The sequence below is a fragment of the Rhincodon typus genome, chromosome 11 (genome assembly GCF_021869965.1).
Source record: "Rhincodon typus isolate 14 chromosome 11, sRhiTyp1.1, whole genome shotgun sequence".
In the NCBI taxonomy this organism is placed as follows: domain Eukaryota; kingdom Metazoa; phylum Chordata; class Chondrichthyes; order Orectolobiformes; family Rhincodontidae; genus Rhincodon; species Rhincodon typus.
Genome location: NC_063342.1, coordinates 8,853,410 through 8,874,965, shown reverse-complemented (window position 1 = coordinate 8,874,965; position 21,556 = coordinate 8,853,410). Strand labels below are relative to the sequence as shown.

The following is a 21,556-nucleotide window of genomic DNA, read 5'->3' as shown; positions in this document are numbered from 1 at the left end:
TTTAGTCGAGTAAATAAGGACTGGCTGTTTTCAGTGACAGAAGGATTCAGGTTTAAGCTGATTTTCAAAAGAAAAATCAGATGGGCCATGTTGAAAATTTATTATGCAGCAATTTGTACTCATCTGGAATGCACTGCCAGCAAGAATGGCAGGACTGAATTCAACAATGATTTACAAAGGGAATTGAGTATATACTTTAAAGGAAAGAATTTGTAGGTCCACAGGGAAAGAATGCAGATTATGAACCAGTCAGATAGTTTTAGCAAAGAACCGTGCATAGCATCAGTGTGGAAGCTGGCCATTCAGCCCATCGAGTCCACACTGGCCCTCCAAAGAGCAACCCACCTAGCTCCCTACCCTATCCCTGTCACCCTGCATTTACCATGGCTTAACCACTTAACCTACACATCTTTGGACTGTGAGAGGAAACCAGAACACTCAGAGAAAACCCATGCAGGCACAGGGTGAATGTGCAGACCCCACACAGTCACCCAAAGATGGAATCAAACCCCGGGGTCCCTGGCACTGTGTGGCAGCAGTGCTAACCACTAAGCCATCTCTGAAATGGCTCCTTTGATGCTGTTTTCATTCTAAAGTGATTTAATGATAGGAAGATTGGCTGGATGCCAAGCAATTTGGTAGCCTGTGACAAGCCCTTCTACTGCTATCTTTGAAGATGTTCAAGCTTCGAACTGTGTGCCAGGCAATCGACAAATGGAGACGTGAATGACAGCTGTGAGTTTGTTGTAGAAAACCAGTGGGTTCATAATGTTCAATGTTCATCCTGTCAACAACAACACTACGAAGTAATTGCATTTTATTAGCACCTTTAATGTTGTGGAACCTCCCATAGTGCTTCATTGGAGTGTTATCTTTGACCCTGAGCCGTACAAGGAGATTGTAGGTTAGGTGACTAAAGTTTTGGTTAAAATGATGGGCTGCAGGAGTGGCTTAAAGGTGGAAAGAGGAAAGATACATGTGACAAAGGAATTCCAGAGCTTAGGGCTAGCATATCTGAAGACATGGCCACCCGTGAGGCAAAGACATCAGAATTATATGAGTGCTGATATCTTGGAGGGTTGTGTGTCTGGAGTGGGTTTCAGAGGTTGGGAATGGTGGGGCCATGGACAGATTTGAGATAGAGTAAGTTAGTTTTAGAATGAAGGCATTGCTTAGTAACGTAACTCAGTGACATGATGACTTAAGGGGATTGGGTGTGATGAAGGAGACAGACAGCATGGTTTTGGATGTGGTGAAGAGTTTGGATAAAAGATGGAATAGTCAAATCTAGAGCTAAGAAAGGAAGAGAGTGTCAGCAGTGGGTGTATCAGGGAAGAGTCTGAATGGGATAAGAATACAAGAAATAAGAGTAGGCCAGTTAGTACAATCATGGCTGATCTCATTGCAGCCTCAACTCCACTTTCCTACTGACTCTCCATAACCCTTTGACTCATTACTAATTAAAAATCTGTCTATCTCCTCCTTAAAGTTATTCAATATCCCAAAGCATCCACCATACTCTGGAGTAGTGAATTCTTCAGATCCACAATCTTTTTGAGAGAAATAATTTCTCATCATCTTTGTTTTAAATCCAATATCCCCTATCACAAAACTATAATCTCTCATTCTAGCTTGTCCCAGAAGATGAAACATTCTTTCTATATCTACTTTTGGAATTTTATATGCCACATTTAGATCTGTCATTCTTCTAAACTCTAGAGAGTATAGACCTAAACTTTTTTTTTAATCCTTTGGATATGGGTGTAACTGGTTAGACATGCATTTCTTGACCATCCCTGTTGCTCTGAGGGCAGTTTAAGAGTCAAACACATTTCTGTGGGCATGAAGTGCAGATCAGGTAAGGAAGGCAGAGTTTATTCGATAAAGGACATTAATGGACCAGATGGGGATTTCCCCGAAAATCAACCAGCTTCATGGTCGCACTAATTCTTAATCCAGATTATAATTGAATTCAAATTCCACCATCTGCCATGAATGAATTCAAATCCGGGTCCCCAGAACCTAAGGGTGGCACGGTGGCTCAGTGGTCAGCATTGCTGCTTCACAGCACCAGGGACCCAGGTTCTATTCGAGCCTCAGGAGACTTGTTTGTATGGGCTTTGCACATTCTCCCCGTGTCTGCAGGGGTTTCCTCCCACAGTCTAAAGATACGTGGGTTAGGGTGGATTGACCATGCTAAATTGCCCATAGTGTCCAGAGATGTGCAGGCTAGGTGGATTAGTCAGAGGAAATACAGGGAAAGGGCGGTGGGGTGGGTCAGAGTGGGATGCTGATTGGAGGGTTGGGATGGACTTGAGGGGTCATAATGGCCGATGTCCATTCTGTAAGGTTTCTATGATTACCTGGGCATCTGGCTTAATAATCCAGTAATAGTCAAGTGCTGTTAGGTCATCACCTTCTCAGGGTCTCTTTGTAATACAACCCCTCACCTCCAGAATCAATCCAGTTAACCTCCTATGTAACTGTGTCCCTCCTCAAGTGATGGAATCAAAATTGCTTGCAGGTGTTTGTGCAGTTGCAAAAACATGCCTCTGTTTTTGCACTCTATTCCCTTAGCAATAAATGCCAAATTTCCATTTGCATTCTTTATTACCTACAGTGCCTGCATGCTTGTTTTCTGTGATTCATGATTGAGGACACCCAGATCACTCTGCACAAAATAATACAAAAAGTAGATGTGGTAGGGATGGAGCAAAAATATAGGTAGGAGCTCAATCTCAAGGTCAAATACAACAGTATAGTGGCATACATTCAGCTTAACCTCCGACACTTGTCTGGACGATAGATGGAGTCCAAGAATTGGAGGCGTAAATCAAATATTCTTGCTTTACAAAACTAATTTACAGGACCGGATGAGTGAAGTGCTCCATTTTATTCCCAATTAAATTTATTTTCCAGCTAGGTTTTTACTCAATTACCAGGCTGTAGCATGAATTTCCTAGTAGGAAATCTAACAACTAGCATCTCTGCAGGATGTTAGAATTATAGACTTTTGCAGTACAGAAGGACGACATTCGGGCCATTGTATCAGCACTGGCTTCAGATGGAGCTACCGAGCTAGTTGCATTCTCCAGCTCTATCTCCTTTGCCCTTGAAATTCATCACTTTCAAATATATATCTAACTCTCCTTTGAAACCTCCTCTGAAATCTGCCTCCCACTCTCTCCCAGACAGCTCTTGCCAAACCCTAACAACTTTCTGGGTCAATAAGTTTCTCCTCGTCTCACTCCTAGCTCCCAGGTTATTGACACACCAACTAGTGAAAACAAAATATCCTTCTTTACCCTGTCAATATTTTCTATAATTTTGAAAGCCTCAATGAGGTCACCTCTTAATCTTCTCTGCTTTGAGAAGACTAAGCTTAATTTCTCAAAGCCTTAATTCCTTGTATCATTGCAGTGAATTTTTTTTGCACTCTGTCCAAGGCTTTACCAGCTTTCCTTAAATAAGACACTCAGACTGAACACAGTACTCCAAATGTTGTCTGAAGAATTGTAATGAGCCTGACTTTGTCCCTGAAAAACAGAAATTGCTAAAGAAACTCAGCAGCTCTGGCATCATCAGTGAAGAGAGAAACAGAGTTAATATTTTGAGTCCTATGTCCCTTCTTCAGAACTTTTTTAAAAGGACTAGAGAAGGAGAGAATAAAAATCAAGTTGAGATAGGAAGAGGTAAATTCTGTCAGGCAAGAGAAGGCAGAAACAATGGGTGTGCCCAGGCAGTCCTGTTTGTAGACATTGTGAAGACAGTAAAAGCAAACTGTATGGAGTCTATAAGTTTGGAGGCTGTAGTGAAGAGATTCCTAGATGAGAGGGATGGGGGAGGCGATGGCCTAGTGGTAATAGTGCTGGACTGTTAACCCAGACAGCCAGGTAACACTCTGGGGACCTGGGTTCCAATCCTGCTAAGGCAGATAGTGGAATTTGAATTCAATAAAATATTGGGAATTAAGAGTCTAACAATGACAGTGAATCAATTGTCATGAAAACCCATCTGGCTCACTAATGTCCTTTAGGGAAGGAAACTGCCATCCTTACCTGGTCAGGCCTACATACTACTCATTTATTGAATTCAAATTCCACCGCCTGCCCTGGTGGAATTCAAACCTGAGTGTTCAGAACATTATCTAGGCCTCTAACAGTCCAGTGATAATACCACTTGGTCATCTCCTCCCCTTATGAAGTTATTTCTTACGATCAAGTAATTTTCTCTGATTCAAAGCATACTCGCATGAAAAGAAACCTTCAGTGGGTTTTGCTGAGCGATAGGATAGTACTGGGTTCATGTTCTACAGATTTGTGCACTTGACATGCCATCAAAAAACATGGATGAATTGCCCAGACACAGCGATCTAAATTACCTTCGATGATCCGTGGAGAAGCTGTTCACCCATGCAGTGAAATCTCAGACATTCACTTGACCTTATATTCATCAGGCCGATGGACCAAGCGATGAGGGGCTGACTGTGCTGTAAGACAATTCTCCCGACTGTAGAGGGCAGGAGCTGAAAACCGCTGAATGATAGAATGGTTACAACATTGCAAGAATATCATTCATTTAATTGTATCAGCACCAGCTGTCTGCGATCTGGCAGTCCCACTTTCCAGCCTTCCCCCTACAGTCTCACAAATATTTCCTTTCTTGTGGGTTCTTAGAATCATCGAATCTTTACAGTGTGGAAACAGGCCATTCGGCCCATTGTGTCCACATCAACCCTCTGAAGAGCATCCCACTCAGACCCACCCACCTACCCTGTCCCTGTCACCCTGCATTTCCCATGGCTAATCCATCTAGCCTGCACATCCTAGATACTATGTGCAGTTTAGCAGGGCCGGTCCACCTAACCTGCACAACTTTGGACTATGGTAGGAAACCTACACAGACACGGGGAGAACATGTAAACTCCAGTCAGGCAGTTGCTCGAGATTGGAATCGAACCCAGGACCCTGGTGCTGTGAGGCAGCAGTGCTAAGCACTGAGCATGCGTATCCAATCCCCTTTGAAAAGGTAGGACTGAATTTGCTTCCTCTTGACCCTATGACAATGCATTGCAGATGCCAATCACTTGTTGCTTATGAAAGCTGCCCTTCCTGTCATTGTTGGCCATTTTGCCATTTGCTTCATATCAATGACCTTTGGCGATTGTAATGGTTCACTCAGAAAGGCAGCTGACCCATTGAGAGATTTTGTCAGGAAAGACGCAGGGACTAAGACAAAGCATTGGAGGAAGAGCAGAAACCTCCAAACATTTTAAATAAAAATAAAATACTGCTTGTATTCTGAAATCAAAACAGAAAATGCAGGAGAAACTCAGCAGGTTTGGCAGCATCTGTGGAGAGAGAAACAGAGTTAACGTTTCAAGTCCAGTACGACTCTTCTTCAGAACTCTTCTGAAGAGGAGTCATGTTGGACTCGAAATGTTAGCTCTGTTTTTCTCTTTTTACAGATGCTGCCAAACCTGCTGAGTTTCGACAGCATCTTTCTTTTCTTCTTCTTTTTATCCTAAACATCTCTTCTACACAACCCTTCAAGCGCACCTGCCCCGCGAGTGGTAGATTTTGCAGATCATGCATTGGACTTATCAACCATCTCAGAACCCATTGAACCGCAGTGGAAACAAATCCTTAATCCTAAGGTACTACCTTGGAAGAGAAAGAAGGATGACTCACCTCATTCACAAAATACAGAGCCAAAACAAGCTGTGATGTTGAAAATGTGCTGATCAAGAAAATTCTTACAGTACCACTGCAAATCTCATCTTGCAGTGAGATTTTTTGATCTCACTGCAAAAAAAATCTTCCCCCTCTCTGTCCTTTACTATATATGTATATCCATCACAACTCATAGTACTGGGAGCATCTTGTTTTCTGTCCTTTCTGTAGTTTAAAGAGGTCAATACATATGTTCGAGAAGTGCACAAGTGAATTGACTCAAAGGATGACATGTGGCTGAAGTTCTCCACTCTATCACAAAGGAAATAAAGCTACTGTTTTTAAGAAAAAGCATGTTGTAAATAAGAAACAAGATCACTCTGTCTATTCAAATGTATATATATTTCTTGTTCATTCAGAAAGCAGAGGTATTGAAAAATGAGCCTGTGCTCATTACATATTTCAATTCCATTCAAATGTCACTGTTTGAATGATGGAATGAACAGACTGGGTATGATGTTCAACGTGGCCTGCTCAGCATCCTGTCAGAATGAATTGCCTGTCCATTGTAGAGGCTGTCCATCTCAATACCACAAACAGTGCACTCACAGAATCTTTAATGTGGTAAAGATATCGACAGATGATTCACAAGAGCAGATGTGGTTCAGAAGAATAGATGTATTCAAAAGAAGTAGAGTTCTGAAGAAGAGTCAGACTAGACTCGAAGCTTTAACTCTGTTTCGCTCTCCGCAGAAGCGCTGAGAGAAAACCGTGACAGGAGCCAAAGTGAGAGAAATTTAGAGCTTTCAGCCTCAGTATCTAAAGTTATAATACACAGTCATGGGGCAAAGAGTGAAAGATGCAGAAGGAGCCAGAATTGGAACATTACAAATATCTGTCTGAGGGCTGTAAGGAGCTAAGATAGGGAAGAGTAAAGCTATGGAATGATTTTGAATGGGGCAAAGAATTTTAAAACATAATGTTGCTGGAATGGGACCCAATGTTTGACAGCGTGTGCAGAAGAAATGTTGGACAGGGGTTTTGTTAACGCATTCAAGGCATGGAACGGTGGCTCAGTGGTTAGCACTGCTGCCTCACAGCACCAGGGACCCAGGTTTGATATTCCACCCTTGGGTAACTGTCTGTGTGGCGTTTGCACATTCGTCCTGTGTCTGCATTGGTTTACTCTGGGTTCTCCGGTTTCCTCCCACAGTCCAAAGATGTGCAGCTTAGATGGATTGGCCATGCTAAATTACCTGTAGTGTTCAGGGATATATCGGCTACGTGGTTAGCCATGGGAGAACCAGGGATAGGGCAGAGAGGTGGGTCTGGGTGGGATGAGCTTTGGAGGGTTGGTGTGGACTGGAAGGGCTGAATGGCCTGTTTTTACACTGTTTGGGTTATGTGGACATGGCTGGCTGGACCAGCATTAATTGCTCATCCCTAGTTGCCCTTGAGAAGGTGAGTTGCCTTCTTGAACCATTGCTCAACTTTTGGTGTAAGTACACTCACAACGCTTTTGGGGCAGGAATTCCAGGATTTTGACCCAGTGAAGTACGGAAACTGATTTATTTTCAAGTCAAGATGGTGAGTGACTTGGAGGGGAACTTCCTCTCATGTATCTGCTGCGTATGTCTGACTAGATGACCATGATTGTTGGTTTGGAAGGTGCTGTCGAAGGATCTTTGATGAATTTCAGCAGCACATCTTGCAGGTAGTGTATGTTACTGTTATTAAGGATCAGTGGTGGAGAGAATGAATGATTGTGGATGTAATGCCAATCAAGGAGGCCACTTTGTCCTGCATGGTGCCAAGCTTCTTGTCTATTGTTGTCTATTCTCCGGCCTTCTCCCCCATAACCCTTGATCCTCTTAATAATCAAGAACCTATCTATCTCTTGTCTCAAATATTCGCAAAGACATGATCTCCACAGCCCTCTGTGGCAATGATTTCTATAAATTCACTATCCTTTTGGCTGAAGAAATTTCTCCTCATCTCAGTTGTAAAGGGTCGACCCCTCACTTTGAGGCTGTGCCCTCGGGTCCTAGTCTCTCCTACTAGTGGATATATCTTCTCCACGTCCACTCTATCCAACCTTCTCAGTATCCTGTAAGTTCCAATAACATCTGTGTTATCCTTCTAAACTCCGTTGACGACAGAATCAGAGTCCTCAGCCACTCCTCATATGACAAGCCCTTCATTTCTGGGATCATTCTTGTAAACCTCCTTTGGATCCCTCCAATGCCAGCACATCCTTCCTTAGATATGAAGCCCAAAACTGCTCATAGTATTCCAAATGCGGTCTTATCAGAGCCTTATATAACCTCAGCAGCACATCTCTGCTCTTCTAATCCAGCCCTCTCAAAATGAATGCTAACATTGCATTTACTTTCCTAATTGCCAACTGAACCTGCATGTCAGTCTTAAGAGAATCCTGAATTCGGACTCCATGTCTCTTTGCGCTTCAGATATCCGAAGCCTTTCCCCGTTTACAAAATAGTCCCTGCCTCTATTCTTCTTACCAAAGTGCATTATCTCACACTTTCCCACATTGTATTCAATTTATTGTATCACTTCATTGCCCACTCTCCTAGCAAGTCCAAGTCCTCCTACAGATACTCCACTTCCTCAAGACTACCTGTCCTTCACCCATTTTGTGTCATCTGCAAACGTAGCAACAATGCCCTCAGTTCCTTCATCCAGTTCGTAAATATATAATGTGAATAGTTATGGTCCCAAAATGGTTCCTGTGGAACTCCACTTATCACCAGTTGCCATCCTGATAAAACCTCATTATCCCGGCTTCACTTCCTTCTGCTAGTCAGCCAATCCTCTGTCCATGCCAGTACCTTGCCTCTGACACCATGGGCTCTTAATCAATCACATCCACTGGCTCTCCTTTGTCTGATTTCTTCATTACTTCCTCAAAGAATTCTAATAGATTTGTCAGGCATGACCTCCCCTTGATGAAGCTGCACTAACTCAGCCTTATTTTACCACGCACTTCCAAGTACTCCACAATCTCATCCTTTATAAGGGACACCAAAATCTTGCCAATGACCAAGGTCAGGCTAAGAGGCCTATAGTTTCCCGTCTTCTGCCCCCCCTTCTTAATAGGGGATTTACATTAGCCATTTTCCAGTCTACTGGGACCCTCCCTAAGTCCAGTGATTCCTGAAAGATCACCTCTAATGCCTCCACAATCTCCTTAGCTGTCTCCTTCAGAACTCTGGGGTCTATTCCATCTGATCCAGGATATTTATCCACCTTCAGACATTTCAGCTTAGCCTGCACCTTCTCCTTATTGATGACCACTGCACTGCAATGACTATTACGAGGGGGCATAATTTTAAGGTGATTGGAGGAAGGTATAGGGGAGATGTCAGAGGTAGGTTCTTCACACTGAGAGTGGTGGGCGTGTGGAATGCGCTGCCGGCAGTGGTACTGGAGTCAGTTACTTTGGAGACTTTTAAGCGACTTTTGGATAGGCACGTGGAGGATAGTAAAAGGTAGGGTATGCAGGGTTGATTCATTTTAGTAGAATAATAGGTCAGCACAACATCGTGGGCCAAAGGACCTGTACTGTGCTGTACTGCTCTATGTTCTATGTTCCATGTTCTATATTCTGTGTTCTATGTTCACCTCTGCCCCCGACTCTCTTAAAGTTCTGTGCGCTGCTGGTATCTACCTATTCAGTTCCTTCACCATTTCATTGTTTTCCATTACTACTTTTCCAACATCTTTTTCTGGTGGCCGAATGTCCGCCCCTGCCTCTCGCTTCCCTTTTAGATATTCAAAGTATAATCTTGCATTCTTCCTTTATATGTCTAGTTCAGATCAGTTTCTCGGAAATGTAAACTCCAAGGAAATCAATATTTGGGGATTCAGTGATGGCAAAGCTGTTGATTGTCAAAGGGTAATGGTTAGAGTCTCTCCTATGGGAGGTATTCATTACCTGGCACTTGTGGGCAAAAATGTTATTTTCTTCTTGTCAGCCAAATCAGGAAATTGCCCATATCTTGCTGCATATAAACTTGAGCTGCTTCAGTATCTGAGGAGCAATATGGTACTAAACATTGTGCAATCTTCAGCAACATTTCCACTTCTGACATTATGGTGGCAAGAGGGGTAATTGATAAAGCAGTTAATGATGGTTGGAACTTGGACACAATCCAGCAGAACAATTGCATTGATGTCCTGTATGTAGTAATCACCAAAAGGTTCTTTTGCTGTTGTTTGACCTGATACCATGAGACTTCATGGTGCCCCAAGTCAATATTAAGGACTCCCAAGATAATTCTCCCCCACCTGCATATTATTGTGCCACATCCTCTGCTGGATTTATCCTGCAAAGATGGTAATGCTTGTGTATGATTCCGTCAGAATCAGTTACCCAACTGATCTATGAGGCAACTCTTCCAATGTTTGCCCTATTATCAGCTCTTTGCTAGGCTGAGTTTGTCATTGGTATTTCTGGTACCTTAGTCAACACCAGATGATTCCTTTTTTGAGGCTTTCTATATGTTGATATAACTGAGTAGCTTGCAGCGCCTTTCAGAGGACTATTAATAGCCAATCAGTAGAATGAATGCAGAGCGGACAAAGTTAAGCATGATAGTTTTTCTTCTGTAATGAATTATGGAATTTTTTATCACACTGAACAACAGTCATCATTTGATGTTTAATCTTGATTTTTTTTATTGAATTCTACCATTTATCGTGGCAGGACTTGAACCAAGATTCCCAGGACATTACCAAACCTCTGGATTACTAGCCCAACAACAATACCACGACTTCACTATCCCTCCCATACAAATGAAAGGTGATTCAGTCCACGCCATTACCCAACTATGCAGTTCAGTTGAATATTTCTCTTCATATTTTCCCTTCTCCATCTTTTCACAACCTAACACAACAATAAAATAAACCAGCACCTTTTATAACTGTAAGGCATTTCAAACAAACAAAAACAGAAATTGCTGGAGAAACTCAGCAGGTCTGGAAGCATCCGTGGAGAGAAAGCAGAGTTAACATTTTGATTCCAGTGACCCTTCTTCAGACATTTCAAAGTGCTTTAAAGCAATTAGTTACTTTTGAAGTGAGGTCATAGTTGCAATGGAGGAAATGTGGCAGGAAATATATGCAGAGCAAGATCCCACAGGGAGCAATGAGATCAATGGTCAGAAGAATAAGCACCTCTAAAAGGGGAGAACTGAAAAAGGGAGCCTTTTCCTTCTTATTTACTTTGTCAAAATGTGTTACTCTCAAATAATGGCCCAATATTAAGTGTTCCAAAGAAGTAGGGTCTCAAAATTCTCACTGATTCTCAAAATATTGCTCGCCTGTTGTCATTGCAAATCTTCAATAAAGGTTCAGGTGCAGTGACACCAGTGGAAAGCCCAATGCAAAGTAGTTTGATGATAATCTCCTTATTTTCACACAACATGTTACTGGATTCCATATATGCAGAATATAGAGTGTTCAGACCCTAAGACTGATCATCAACTTGTTATTTTGTGACTGTGAAGAACTAAAGAATCTCATGTCTGTTTCCAGCAGAAAAATGCTTTTACAGTCACTTTACAGAGCAACACTGACTTCGAGATAGTCCACAGAACATGTCACAGAGGCAACAAGCGTGGAAGCCTTTTGTGGATGGTAGACTGCAATCAACCAAACTGCAGCGTGGCTGACAGGGGAATTGATATTTGTGTCCTTATAACTTGCTTTCAGGATAAAATGAGAAAAGAAGTGTAATCAAATCATAATGAAATCAGCGACATCAATTACTGCTGAAGGTCAATGTGGAGTATAACTGGAGAAGTAATTTTAAAAGTGTTGCATTTCCAGTTCATTCGACACATGTGTCACAATCTGTTTCCACACTCTATAAATCCTTGCATCTATCAGTGTTGCAAGTACAGCCTGGTACCATCTAAGACACATTATTTAATAAACTTCATAAGCGTCAGCTCAGAACAACAAAGAAAAAAAATAGCTTCACATCACCATATTAGAGCAGGAGCATCCAAGGGCAATCCCAAAAGTAGCTTAAGAACTACAAAAGGGTTTCTTATGATCAGGAAAGGACAGGTCCAGGAGATTCAATGGTAACTTTGAATGATCAAATTGAATGAATGGGTAAAATATTACAGGGAAAGAGCAGTAGGGAAGAGACTAATTAAGTAACTCAGAGAGATGATACAAGTCTGATCAGCTGAATGCTTGCACTGTATCACTGTGTAATTTGAGAGTACAAATTATTAAAGGTAGTTTTCACTTGTGGAATCAATATAGAAAGGTATAAATATAGGATCAGCATGAAAAGCATTGCAGCCATCACTGGTAATATTTCCTTTGTCGGTTTAGCATTCATTTTTGTCTGACTACGCTTCTGTAAAGTGCCTAGGGACATTTCTGCATTAAGGAAGCTGTATGAACGTAAGTTATTGTTGATGATAAAGCAAAGGAAGAGCCATTTACTAAGACTGACAGCAACTACAGATGTGTCAGTTCATTCTCCAGTGACAATCTTCTCAAATACCCATTCAGTTACTTGAATTATATACTGATCACATTAACCAATAGATCTAAGCAAGAACGCACATTCATTTCAGGACCTTTCACATCATCGTAAAGATGATTTTGCATTATAGTTTTATAGGTGCTATCATCAGGCAATTGATGCACAACAAGATCCCACTTGTGGCAATGATATAAAGGACAAAAGGGAAGTCTACTTTCATCGTGTCTGGTGTAGGATAAACATCAGTCAGAAAGCATTCTCCTTACTTACCCATCAAATAGTTTCACAGTATCTGTCACGTTCTCTCCAGCTAGAGAAATGAAACACCTTCATATTCTTTCATTGGATTTGGGTGATAGGTGAGCGATTTTCAAAAGAAAAATGCAGCTGCCTCAACAATTGAATGCCTTGCTAGGTCGTTCACAGTTTAAGGGTCAACCACATTGATGTAGGACCGCAGACACATGAAGACCAGACTTCATTCCCCAGAGGGAATATGTGAACCAGGTAACAATGAATGATTCATGGTCAACTTAATATTGCATTTTTAGTTCCAGATTCTGCAAATTGAATCCTTGCTCTTATGGTGAGATTTGAATGTTTGTCCCCAGGGCATTAGGCTGGGATTTGGATTATTAGTGCACTGACATGTCCACCTCCTCTCCCTGTTGAAAGGCAGCGCCTCCAACAATGCTGATTTCACTAAAATGTCAGTCTAGAAATTGTTCTGTAGCTCCAGGGTGGGGATTGAGCCCACCACTTTCTGCCTCAGACCACTACCCACTGATCTATGCCTGAACATTTTGACTGCTTTGCAAATACTGAAGCAGACTAATGAAGAAAGTAATCATAGTGGAAGATGCTGCAGAGATTGGAAAGTTGTAATTTGGTGCAGATTTGATTTTGTCTCTCGGAGTTTTCCCGTCACTATTGCTGACACATAATGGTGTGGGTTCTTTCTTGACAGCTGTTCCCTCCCGTCCATATGGGTTGAGAGTCCTGGCTGTATCACAGACAATTGCAAGAATCTCCTTCACCAAGCCTGATTCTCACGGCGGTGTCCCAATTCATCACTACCAAGTGGAAGTCAACGAAGCAGATTCAGGAGATTGGAAAACAGTGAATTCCAATGGGAGTCAAAGTAAGTGACTGGAACACAATGCGCGGGATTGTATCAAAGTCAAATAGAAACTGATTTCTGCAGCAGCAGCCAGATCTAAGGTGATTGGCAAAAGAACGAGAGGCAAGATGACAATCATTTTGATGTGTAACGAGTTGTTACTGTTTGGAATGACTACCTAAAGGATGAGGGAAGCAGATTGAGTTGTGATTTTCAGAAAGGAATTGGTTAAATATGAAGGGCAGACATTTGCAGGACTATGGAAGAAGAACAGGAGAGTGACTCTAATTAGAGTTTTTTCTTCCAAAGGAATGACACATAGAATGTGGTTAATTATTCTCTTTCTGTATTGTAGCATTCTTTGATGTAATTTCAAGAATGCTAAACGACTGTTAGCCGACACAGTTTCAATGTGCAAGCCTTGGGTTTCATAGAGAGCTCAGAGTAAATAAGGACTTGTCCTCCTGTTGTGTTGATGGTACAGTCAATGTACTCTCTTTTCAATGCAATATACTTTTCCTTTACCTTGCTCTCAAAATCTAATTGTACTTTTCCTCAACTCTCTCTATTTCTCATTCCATACCCAACCTTTGACATGATGTGGAGGGGTTAGTGTTTGACTGGGGTCGACAAAGTCAGAAGTCACACGACATCAGGTTAACAATAGGTTTATTTGAAATCATAAGCTTTCAGAGCATAACCCCTTTGCCAGGTGCAGTGAGAGAGAAGCACACAGGCACAGAATTTATGGGCAGAGAAATCAAAAGATCATACAAATGGTGTGAGTGGAGTGTCGAATAATAAGTCCCTGCAGGTGATCTGAAGTGTCAGACGGTGTGAGTAAAGTGTCAACAGCTGAATTACAAGCAAAAGAATGACCTATAATTGGATGAAATGATGCGGAGAGGTAATTACACAAAATTAAAAATAAGGTGGTGCTGGAGACAAACCAAATGACTGGAATAGCATGATAGGTATAAGAGTCGCATGCCGAGGGTCTAACCAAAATAATATGTCATCCAAAACTGTACAAACTAATTAAGGGAGAGAGATCATAACAATATATCCCGGTGATGGTGACAAAACAGGACAGTAAGGAAGATTTTACAGATACAGAACAGTGTGGTGGGGTCACATGTAGTGCAACATGAACCCAAGATCACGGTTGAGGCCGTCTCCATGGGTACGGAACTTGGCTATCAGTTTCTGCTCGGCGATTCTGTGTTGTTGTGTATCTCGAATGCCACCTTGGAGGACACTTACCTGAAGTTCGGAGGCTGAATGTCCTTGACCACTGAAGTGTCCCCCGACTGGAAGGGAACATTCCTGTCTAGTGATTGTTACGCAGTGTCCATTTATCTATTGTTGTAGTATCTGCATGGTCTCACCAACGTACCATGCCTCAGGGCAACCTTGCCTGCAGTGTATGAGATAGACAATTTTGGCCGAGTCACATGAGTATCTGCCGTGCACGTGGTGGGTGGTGTTCCCATGTGTGATGGTAGTATCTATGTTGATGATCGAGCATGTCTTACAGAGATTTCCATGACAGGGTTGTGTGGTGTTGTGATCGATGTTGTCCTGAAGGCTGGGTAGTTTGCTGTGAGTGATGGTCTGTTTAAGGTTTGGCATTTGTTTGAAGGCGAGAAGTGGAGGCTTAGTGATGATCATAGCGAGATGCTCATCGTCATCATCGATGACATGTTGAAGGCTGCGAAGAACATGGCATAGTTTCTCCGCTCCGGGGAAGTTCTGGGCAATGAAGGGTACTCTATCGGTTGTATCCTGTGTCTGTTTTCTGAGGAGATTATTGTGGTTTTTGACACTCACTTTAATTGACATGGATAGCCCCTGGATCACTGACCATTACCTTTTCCCCAGAACGGAATCCCACAGACTAACATGACCACGTACACCACCCTGGGACACAAAACTCCTCTCCAATGCTGGTCTGGCAGCTACCATCAGATCCAAAATAATCTCAATCCTCACCAGTGGACAGTCTGAAGAGTGGCAATCACAGTCAGATTGCTATCCTACTCCAATATCCTTACATAAGGATTAAGCCAACCCTTCCCCTGCTGTGGAACCTAATACCAGCTTCCCTGCTGGCCTGATAGCACCATGGATGATACCACACCAATGTCAGCCTGGTCTCCCAGTGTCAGACCTTAAGCACCCTATCCCCTGTCAGACACAACACTGCACCTTGACAACAAGGTGCAGGGCTGGATGAATACAGCAGGCCAAGCAGCATCATCAGGCTTTTCTGATGAAGGGTCTAGGCCCGAAACGTCAGCCTTTCTGCTCCTATGATTCTGCTTGGCCTGCTCTGTTCATCCAGCCCTGCACCTTGTTGTCTCAGATTCTCCAGCATCTGCAGTTCCTACTATCTCTGATTCAATTTTAACAACACTGCACCTTCCCTGGTTCAGGACCCATTCCCCCCCAACACCCACAACTTCACCCTGTACTAGAGATAGTAAGAACTGCAGCTGCTGGAGTCAAAGATAACACAGTGTGGAGCTGGAGGAACACAGCAGGCCAGGCAGCATCAGAGGAGCAGGAAAGTTGATGTTGCAGGGTGGGAAGAAGGGTCCTGACCTGAAATGTCAACTTTCCTGCTCTTCTGATGCTGCCCGGCCAGCTGTGTTCCTCCAGCTCCATATTGTGTCATCTCTTCACCCTACACTAAGTCATCTATCACTTAACTGATACCGAGCTGGCACAGAGCGCATTAGCTGCTGCAAAGGAGAGAGTGTGTGATATCACCTGACTATCCTGCAGGTACAGGCGGATTTGTTAAAGTAAGGTTAAAACAAGAACGTACATTCATTTAAGGACCTTTCACATCCTCATTGTGTACACAAGTTTTTTGTTTTTACAGCCAAAGAGTTGATTCTGCATCACAGTTTTATAGGTATTCCCACCAGGCATCCCATTTGGGACAATGAGATACAAGACAACAGAAAAGTCTATTTATGCTATGTCTTTTGTGGGGTAAATAACAGTAAGGAGGCACTCCCCTTGCTTACCCATCAATTTGACTTCTGGTGTGCCTTCTCACTCCTGAAGGAGTCTTGGTTAGTAAACTGATCAAGGGTTATAGGGAGAAAGCAAGAGAATGGGGTAGAGAAACATATCAGCCATGATCAAGCGGTAGGACAGACTTGATGGGCCAAATGGCCCACTTCTGCTTCTATTGTTTATGGTCTTATGTTCTGGATCAGAATTCCCTATGTTGAGCTCAATCCTTATGTAAGGAAATTGGAGTAGGATGGCAATCTGACTGTGATTGCCACTCTGCAGACTGTCCAGGCCATTGCCTGTTCAGTCCCCTACATTACTAGTTCACAATGCTTCCATCAGATCCTTTGGGAGATAGCCAGTCAGTTGCCCTGCTCACTCAGCTCCCAAATACACTCTTTCTCTCATTACATTGTTAACAGTTCCCCACTTGACACCCAAAAGCTCCAGTCTCCATCGGATTACAGCTCTCACACTGGAATTCAGAAGAACAAGGGGGATCTCATCAGAAGATTTAAGGTTCTGATGGGACTGGACAGGCTAGATACAGGAAGAATGTTCCTGATGTTGGGGAAGTCCAGAACTAGGGGTCACTGCCCAAGAATAAGGGGTAAGCCATTCAGGACTCAGATGAGGAAGACTTTCTTCACTCAGAGAGTTGGGAACCTGTGGAATTCTCTTCCACAGCAAGCTGTTGGGGCCAGTTCATTAGATATGTTCAGGAGGGAGCTGAATGTGGCCCTTGCAGCTAAAGGGATCAAGGGGTATGGAGGGAAAGTGGGAGTGAGATACTGAAATTGGCCATGATCCAATTGAATGGTGGTACAGGCTCGAGGGGCTGAATACACCTATTATTTATATTTCTATCTTGTGTTGTGTCTGAGCACTGCATTTCTGGCCAACATCTGATGTCAGAATCTTCAGAAATGTACGCTATGCCTTCATTCCAGCTGAATGCATGTGATGTAGCATTAGGAGAGAGCTGGAAATTCCATGCCTCCCTTTTACTCTTTACACAGAGCACGAGAGGAATGAGGTGATGCTGAACTTGTAAACAACACTTGTTCAACCTCAGCTGCAGTATTGTGTACAATTGTGAGCACCACATTATTAAAGATGTGAATGCACTGGAGAGAGAGCAGAAGTGATTGACAAAACTGGTTCCAGGGATAAGAAACTTCAGGGATGAGGGTAGTCAAGGATTATTCTCCTTGGAGAGAAGTAAGCCGAGAGGTGATTTGGTCAAGGTTTTTAAAAACATGAGCAGGCTGGACAAAATAGTTAGGGAGAAGCTATTCCCCCTCATAAAAGTAAAAAGAACAAGGGGGAAATAGCTTTAAATTGATGTACAAGCAAAGCAAAGGTGATGTGAGGAAAACCTTTTCCACTTAGCAAGCAGTTAGGGTATAGAATTCGTTGCCTGGGAATGTAGTGGAGACAGGTTCAATTGGAGATGGGCATTGGAAGGTTATTTGGGTGGAAATGTTGTACAAGTATATGGGGAAAAGGCAGGAGATTGGAGCAAGGTGATAGAAAAATGCAAGAACAATGGCCTCTCTCTATGCTGTAACAATTCTGTGATTTACTGCATTCAGGTGAGTGAAGTGTTCACACATCTGAAAGACTCATTGCCAACCAATGGAGAGATTATAAAGATGTAGAGATTAGTGGACAAGAGGGTTGTAAAGCAGGTAAGTTGAGGGGTTGAGCTGGTTGTTAAGTGGATGAAGGGATAGGTTGGCAGGCAGCTAACAAAATGAAGTGATCGGTGGGTGGGTGCCAGGTAGGTGGGTAAGGAGTTAGGGTACATCAGGAAGCGTGTTTTATATATAGTGAGCTCAGAGATAGAAGGGTTGAGTTGGGGGAGTGTTTGGTCAGGATCGGGAGGGATCTCTTGCAAGATAAAAAGAAAGCAATAAGTAGTGAGCCAGAGATGTTGGGAGAGTGAGTCAGCTTTATAAGTCACTCAGGTGTTCCAACAGATTTTAATCCTCTAAAGTCTTGTGGAACCCTCAGAAATCTCCAACAACTCAAATTTAGAGTGGTAGATGTTTATGGAAACATGGGATAATTATCCATAAAAACTTTCAGCTTCCTGGGCAAATGCCCAAACAATCATTTTGTGGAGACTTTCAAGGAGTCCAGTATGCCCTTCAGAGAACATTACTCAGATCAAAAGATTGGGACAAAAGTATGGAGAGACCTAAATATGGAAGGGCACCTCTCATTAATGAACTGTCTGCTACAGCAAAATTAAAGTCCATGTTTCTGAATGCCTTGGGTTTGTGAAAAATTCTAATTTTATTTTCAAGCCTGTAGGACTGCATAGATTAATTTTGTTCCTTTGTAATTAATAAATTTTCCAATTTTGCATCACTTAAAATTAGATTTCTATTTAAAGATGCATATAAGAGTGTTTATGCTAATTGCAACACTTTGCAAAGCTATTACGTTTGGAGCAGTGTAAATTGTAATGTTATTATTTAAAATACAGGTTGTCCAAAACAGCACCATAGAGTCATAGAGTCATACAGCATGGAAACAAACCTTTCGGTGCAACCAGTCCAAACTGACCACTTCTATTTTTGTCTCAGATTTCCATTTTCCGTAATTCTTTGTTTCATTTGCATGAGAGCAAGAGAAAGGTTTCAATCAAGGACTACTTACAGAATCATTGAATGTTGCAGTACAGAAGGAGGCCATTCAGCCCATCTGTACTGTTTTCTATAAGAGCTACCCAGCTAGTTCTGTTTTCTAGCCCCATCTCCGTAGCCCTCTAAATTAATCACTTTCAAATACATATCCAGTTCTCTTTTGAAACCTCCTATGGAATCCACCTCTGCCACTCTCCCAGACAGTGTATTCCAAATCCTAACAACTCTTGGAGTAAAGAAGTTTCTCCTCATCGCACTCCTAGCTCTCTTGCTGAGAATCTTGAAATTGGGACCCCTAGTTACTGAAATTCCAACCAGTGGAAACAGAATATCCTCCTTTACCCTGTCAAGATTGTTCATAATTTTGAACATCTCAGTAAGGTGTTTTACCTCTGCTTCAAGGAGAATAAGCCCAATTTTTCTATTCTCTCTCTATGCAAAATCCCTCATTTCTGGTATCTTTCCAGTAAATCTCCTTTGTGCTCGCTCCTGAGCTTAAGTAAGATGCCAGAACTAAACACAATAGTCTAAATGTGGTCTGACCAATGATTTCGAGAAGTGTAGCATCAATTCCTTGCTTTTATGCCCCTATATATAAACCCAAAGATCCAATAAGCATACTTACCAACTGTATCAACTTGCTTCACCAAATTCAGAGAATGTGAACCCCAAGGTCTGCCTGCTCCTGTGCGCCATTAAAACTTGCACCATTGGGCCTGCGTTGTTCTTCCACGCTTCTTCTACCAAAATGCATTACCTCACATTTCTCTGCATTGAAATTCATCTGGCAGGTGTCTGCCCTTTGGCCAACTTGTCAATGTCCCTCTGAAATCGCTCAGCATCATCCTCACAATTCAGTACTCTCCCTAGCTTAGTATTGTCTGCAGAGTTAGAGATTTTTCCCTTAATACCCATCTCTGAACTGGTTATATAAATTAAAAAAAGCGAGGGTGCCAACACCGATCCCTGGGAAACATCACTATCCATTCATCTTCAATCTGAGAAATGACCATCTATACCTACCTTCTGTTTCCCATCTTGTAACCAACTTCTAATCCATGCTGTCAAGGACACATCAATCCTAAACATTTCTAATTTGCCAATCAACCTGCCATGTGGCACCATATCAAATGCTTTCCGGAAGTCCAAATATACAACACCCACAGCACTACCCTCATCCACTGCTTGTGTCAACTCATCAAAGAATTCAGTTATATCTGTCAGACATGACCTGCCCTTGACAAACCCATGTTGACTGTCCAGTATTAACTTATTTTTCTCTAAGTGTGTATTTACCTTGTGCTGTATTATGGCCTCCATCAGATTTCCCACTATTGATGGCAAAATGACAGGTCTGCAGCTTCCTGAGCTATCCTTTGTCCCTTTCTAAAACAATGGTGTCACACTTGCAATCTTCCGGTTCCTCCAGGACTAATCCTGTGTTTGGAGAGGATTGGAAAATTTCTTTGTAGATCCACAATTTGCACTCTTACCTTTTTCAGGAATCTTGGATGGATCCCAACCACTCCTGGTGACTTCTCTACCTGGAGCGCTGCCATCCTTTTCAGCTCTTCTTCCTTATCCATCACTATACTGCTCAGTTGCTCAACACCAACATTTTCAAATAGGCCATCGTCATCATTTTTAAACTTGGTAAAAATAGAAGCAAAGTACTCATTCTCTGCCATACCCTTTGCGTCAGTGAGCAGCTTACCCTGCTTGTTCCCTTATGGCGTCCACTCTATCCTTCACTAATCTTTTACAATTAAGATGTTTGAAGAACATTTTACTGTTTGTTTTAGTGCAGCCTGCCATCTTTTACTCATGCTTCCTCTTAGCCTTCCTTATTTCAGAATTAGCCTCGCTCTTGCATACTTCAGCCCATTTAATCCTGATGCTACTCAAATGTTATTGTATCCCCTGGCCTGTACTGTATGTAGTTGACACTTAATATATCTACTAGGCCAGGGTTTAAGATGGTCGTTCTTTTCAAGAGAGAAATGTAAGATCACCTGAGATAATAGTTCCAATAAGAAGGAAAGAAAAAAGACTTACAATGTATGTGGTGTCCCAATGATGTACTTTTGTAGTGTCATTAGCACAGTAATGTTAAAAAATGCAGAGATCTATTGGCACACCAGTTTTCAACATGAGAATGACCAGAGTTTTTTCATGTCCATTGTTGATATCAGCCAGATAACCATGTGATATCTCTCATTCTTTTTTTGAAAAATTACAATTAAACATTTTCTGTCTAACTGAGAGAGCAGACAGCATCTCCATTACAGATCTCAGCCTAAGATGTCACCTCCAACAGTGAAGCATCCCGTCAGCACTGATCCTCGAACACTACGGCATTCCCTCAGTACTGATCCTCCGACAGTGCAGCACTCCCTCAGTACTGATCCTCCGACAGTGCGGCCCTCCCTCAGTACTGATCCTCTGACAGTACGGCGCTCCCTCAGTACTGACCCTCCGACAGTGCGGCACTCCCTCAGTACTGGCCCTCTGACAGTGCGGCACTCCCTCAGTACTGACCCTCCGACAGTGCGGCACT

The 21,556-nt window shown here is 42.5% G+C and overlaps 1 protein-coding gene across 1 annotated transcript in view; it reads left to right on the top strand.

The window, feature by feature from the left end:
• ncam2 (neural cell adhesion molecule 2) overlaps positions 1-13,714 on the top strand; it is a 1,072,172-nt gene extending 1,058,458 nt beyond the window's left edge. Inside the window, exons 12-13 of the mRNA XM_048603020.1 lie at positions 13,166-13,339; positions 13,674-13,714. Of these exons, the coding sequence (XP_048458977.1) occupies positions 13,166-13,339; positions 13,674-13,714 (215 nt within the window). The remainder of the gene's footprint in view (positions 1-13,165; positions 13,340-13,673) is intronic.
• Positions 13,715-21,556: the final 7,842 nt, after the last annotated feature.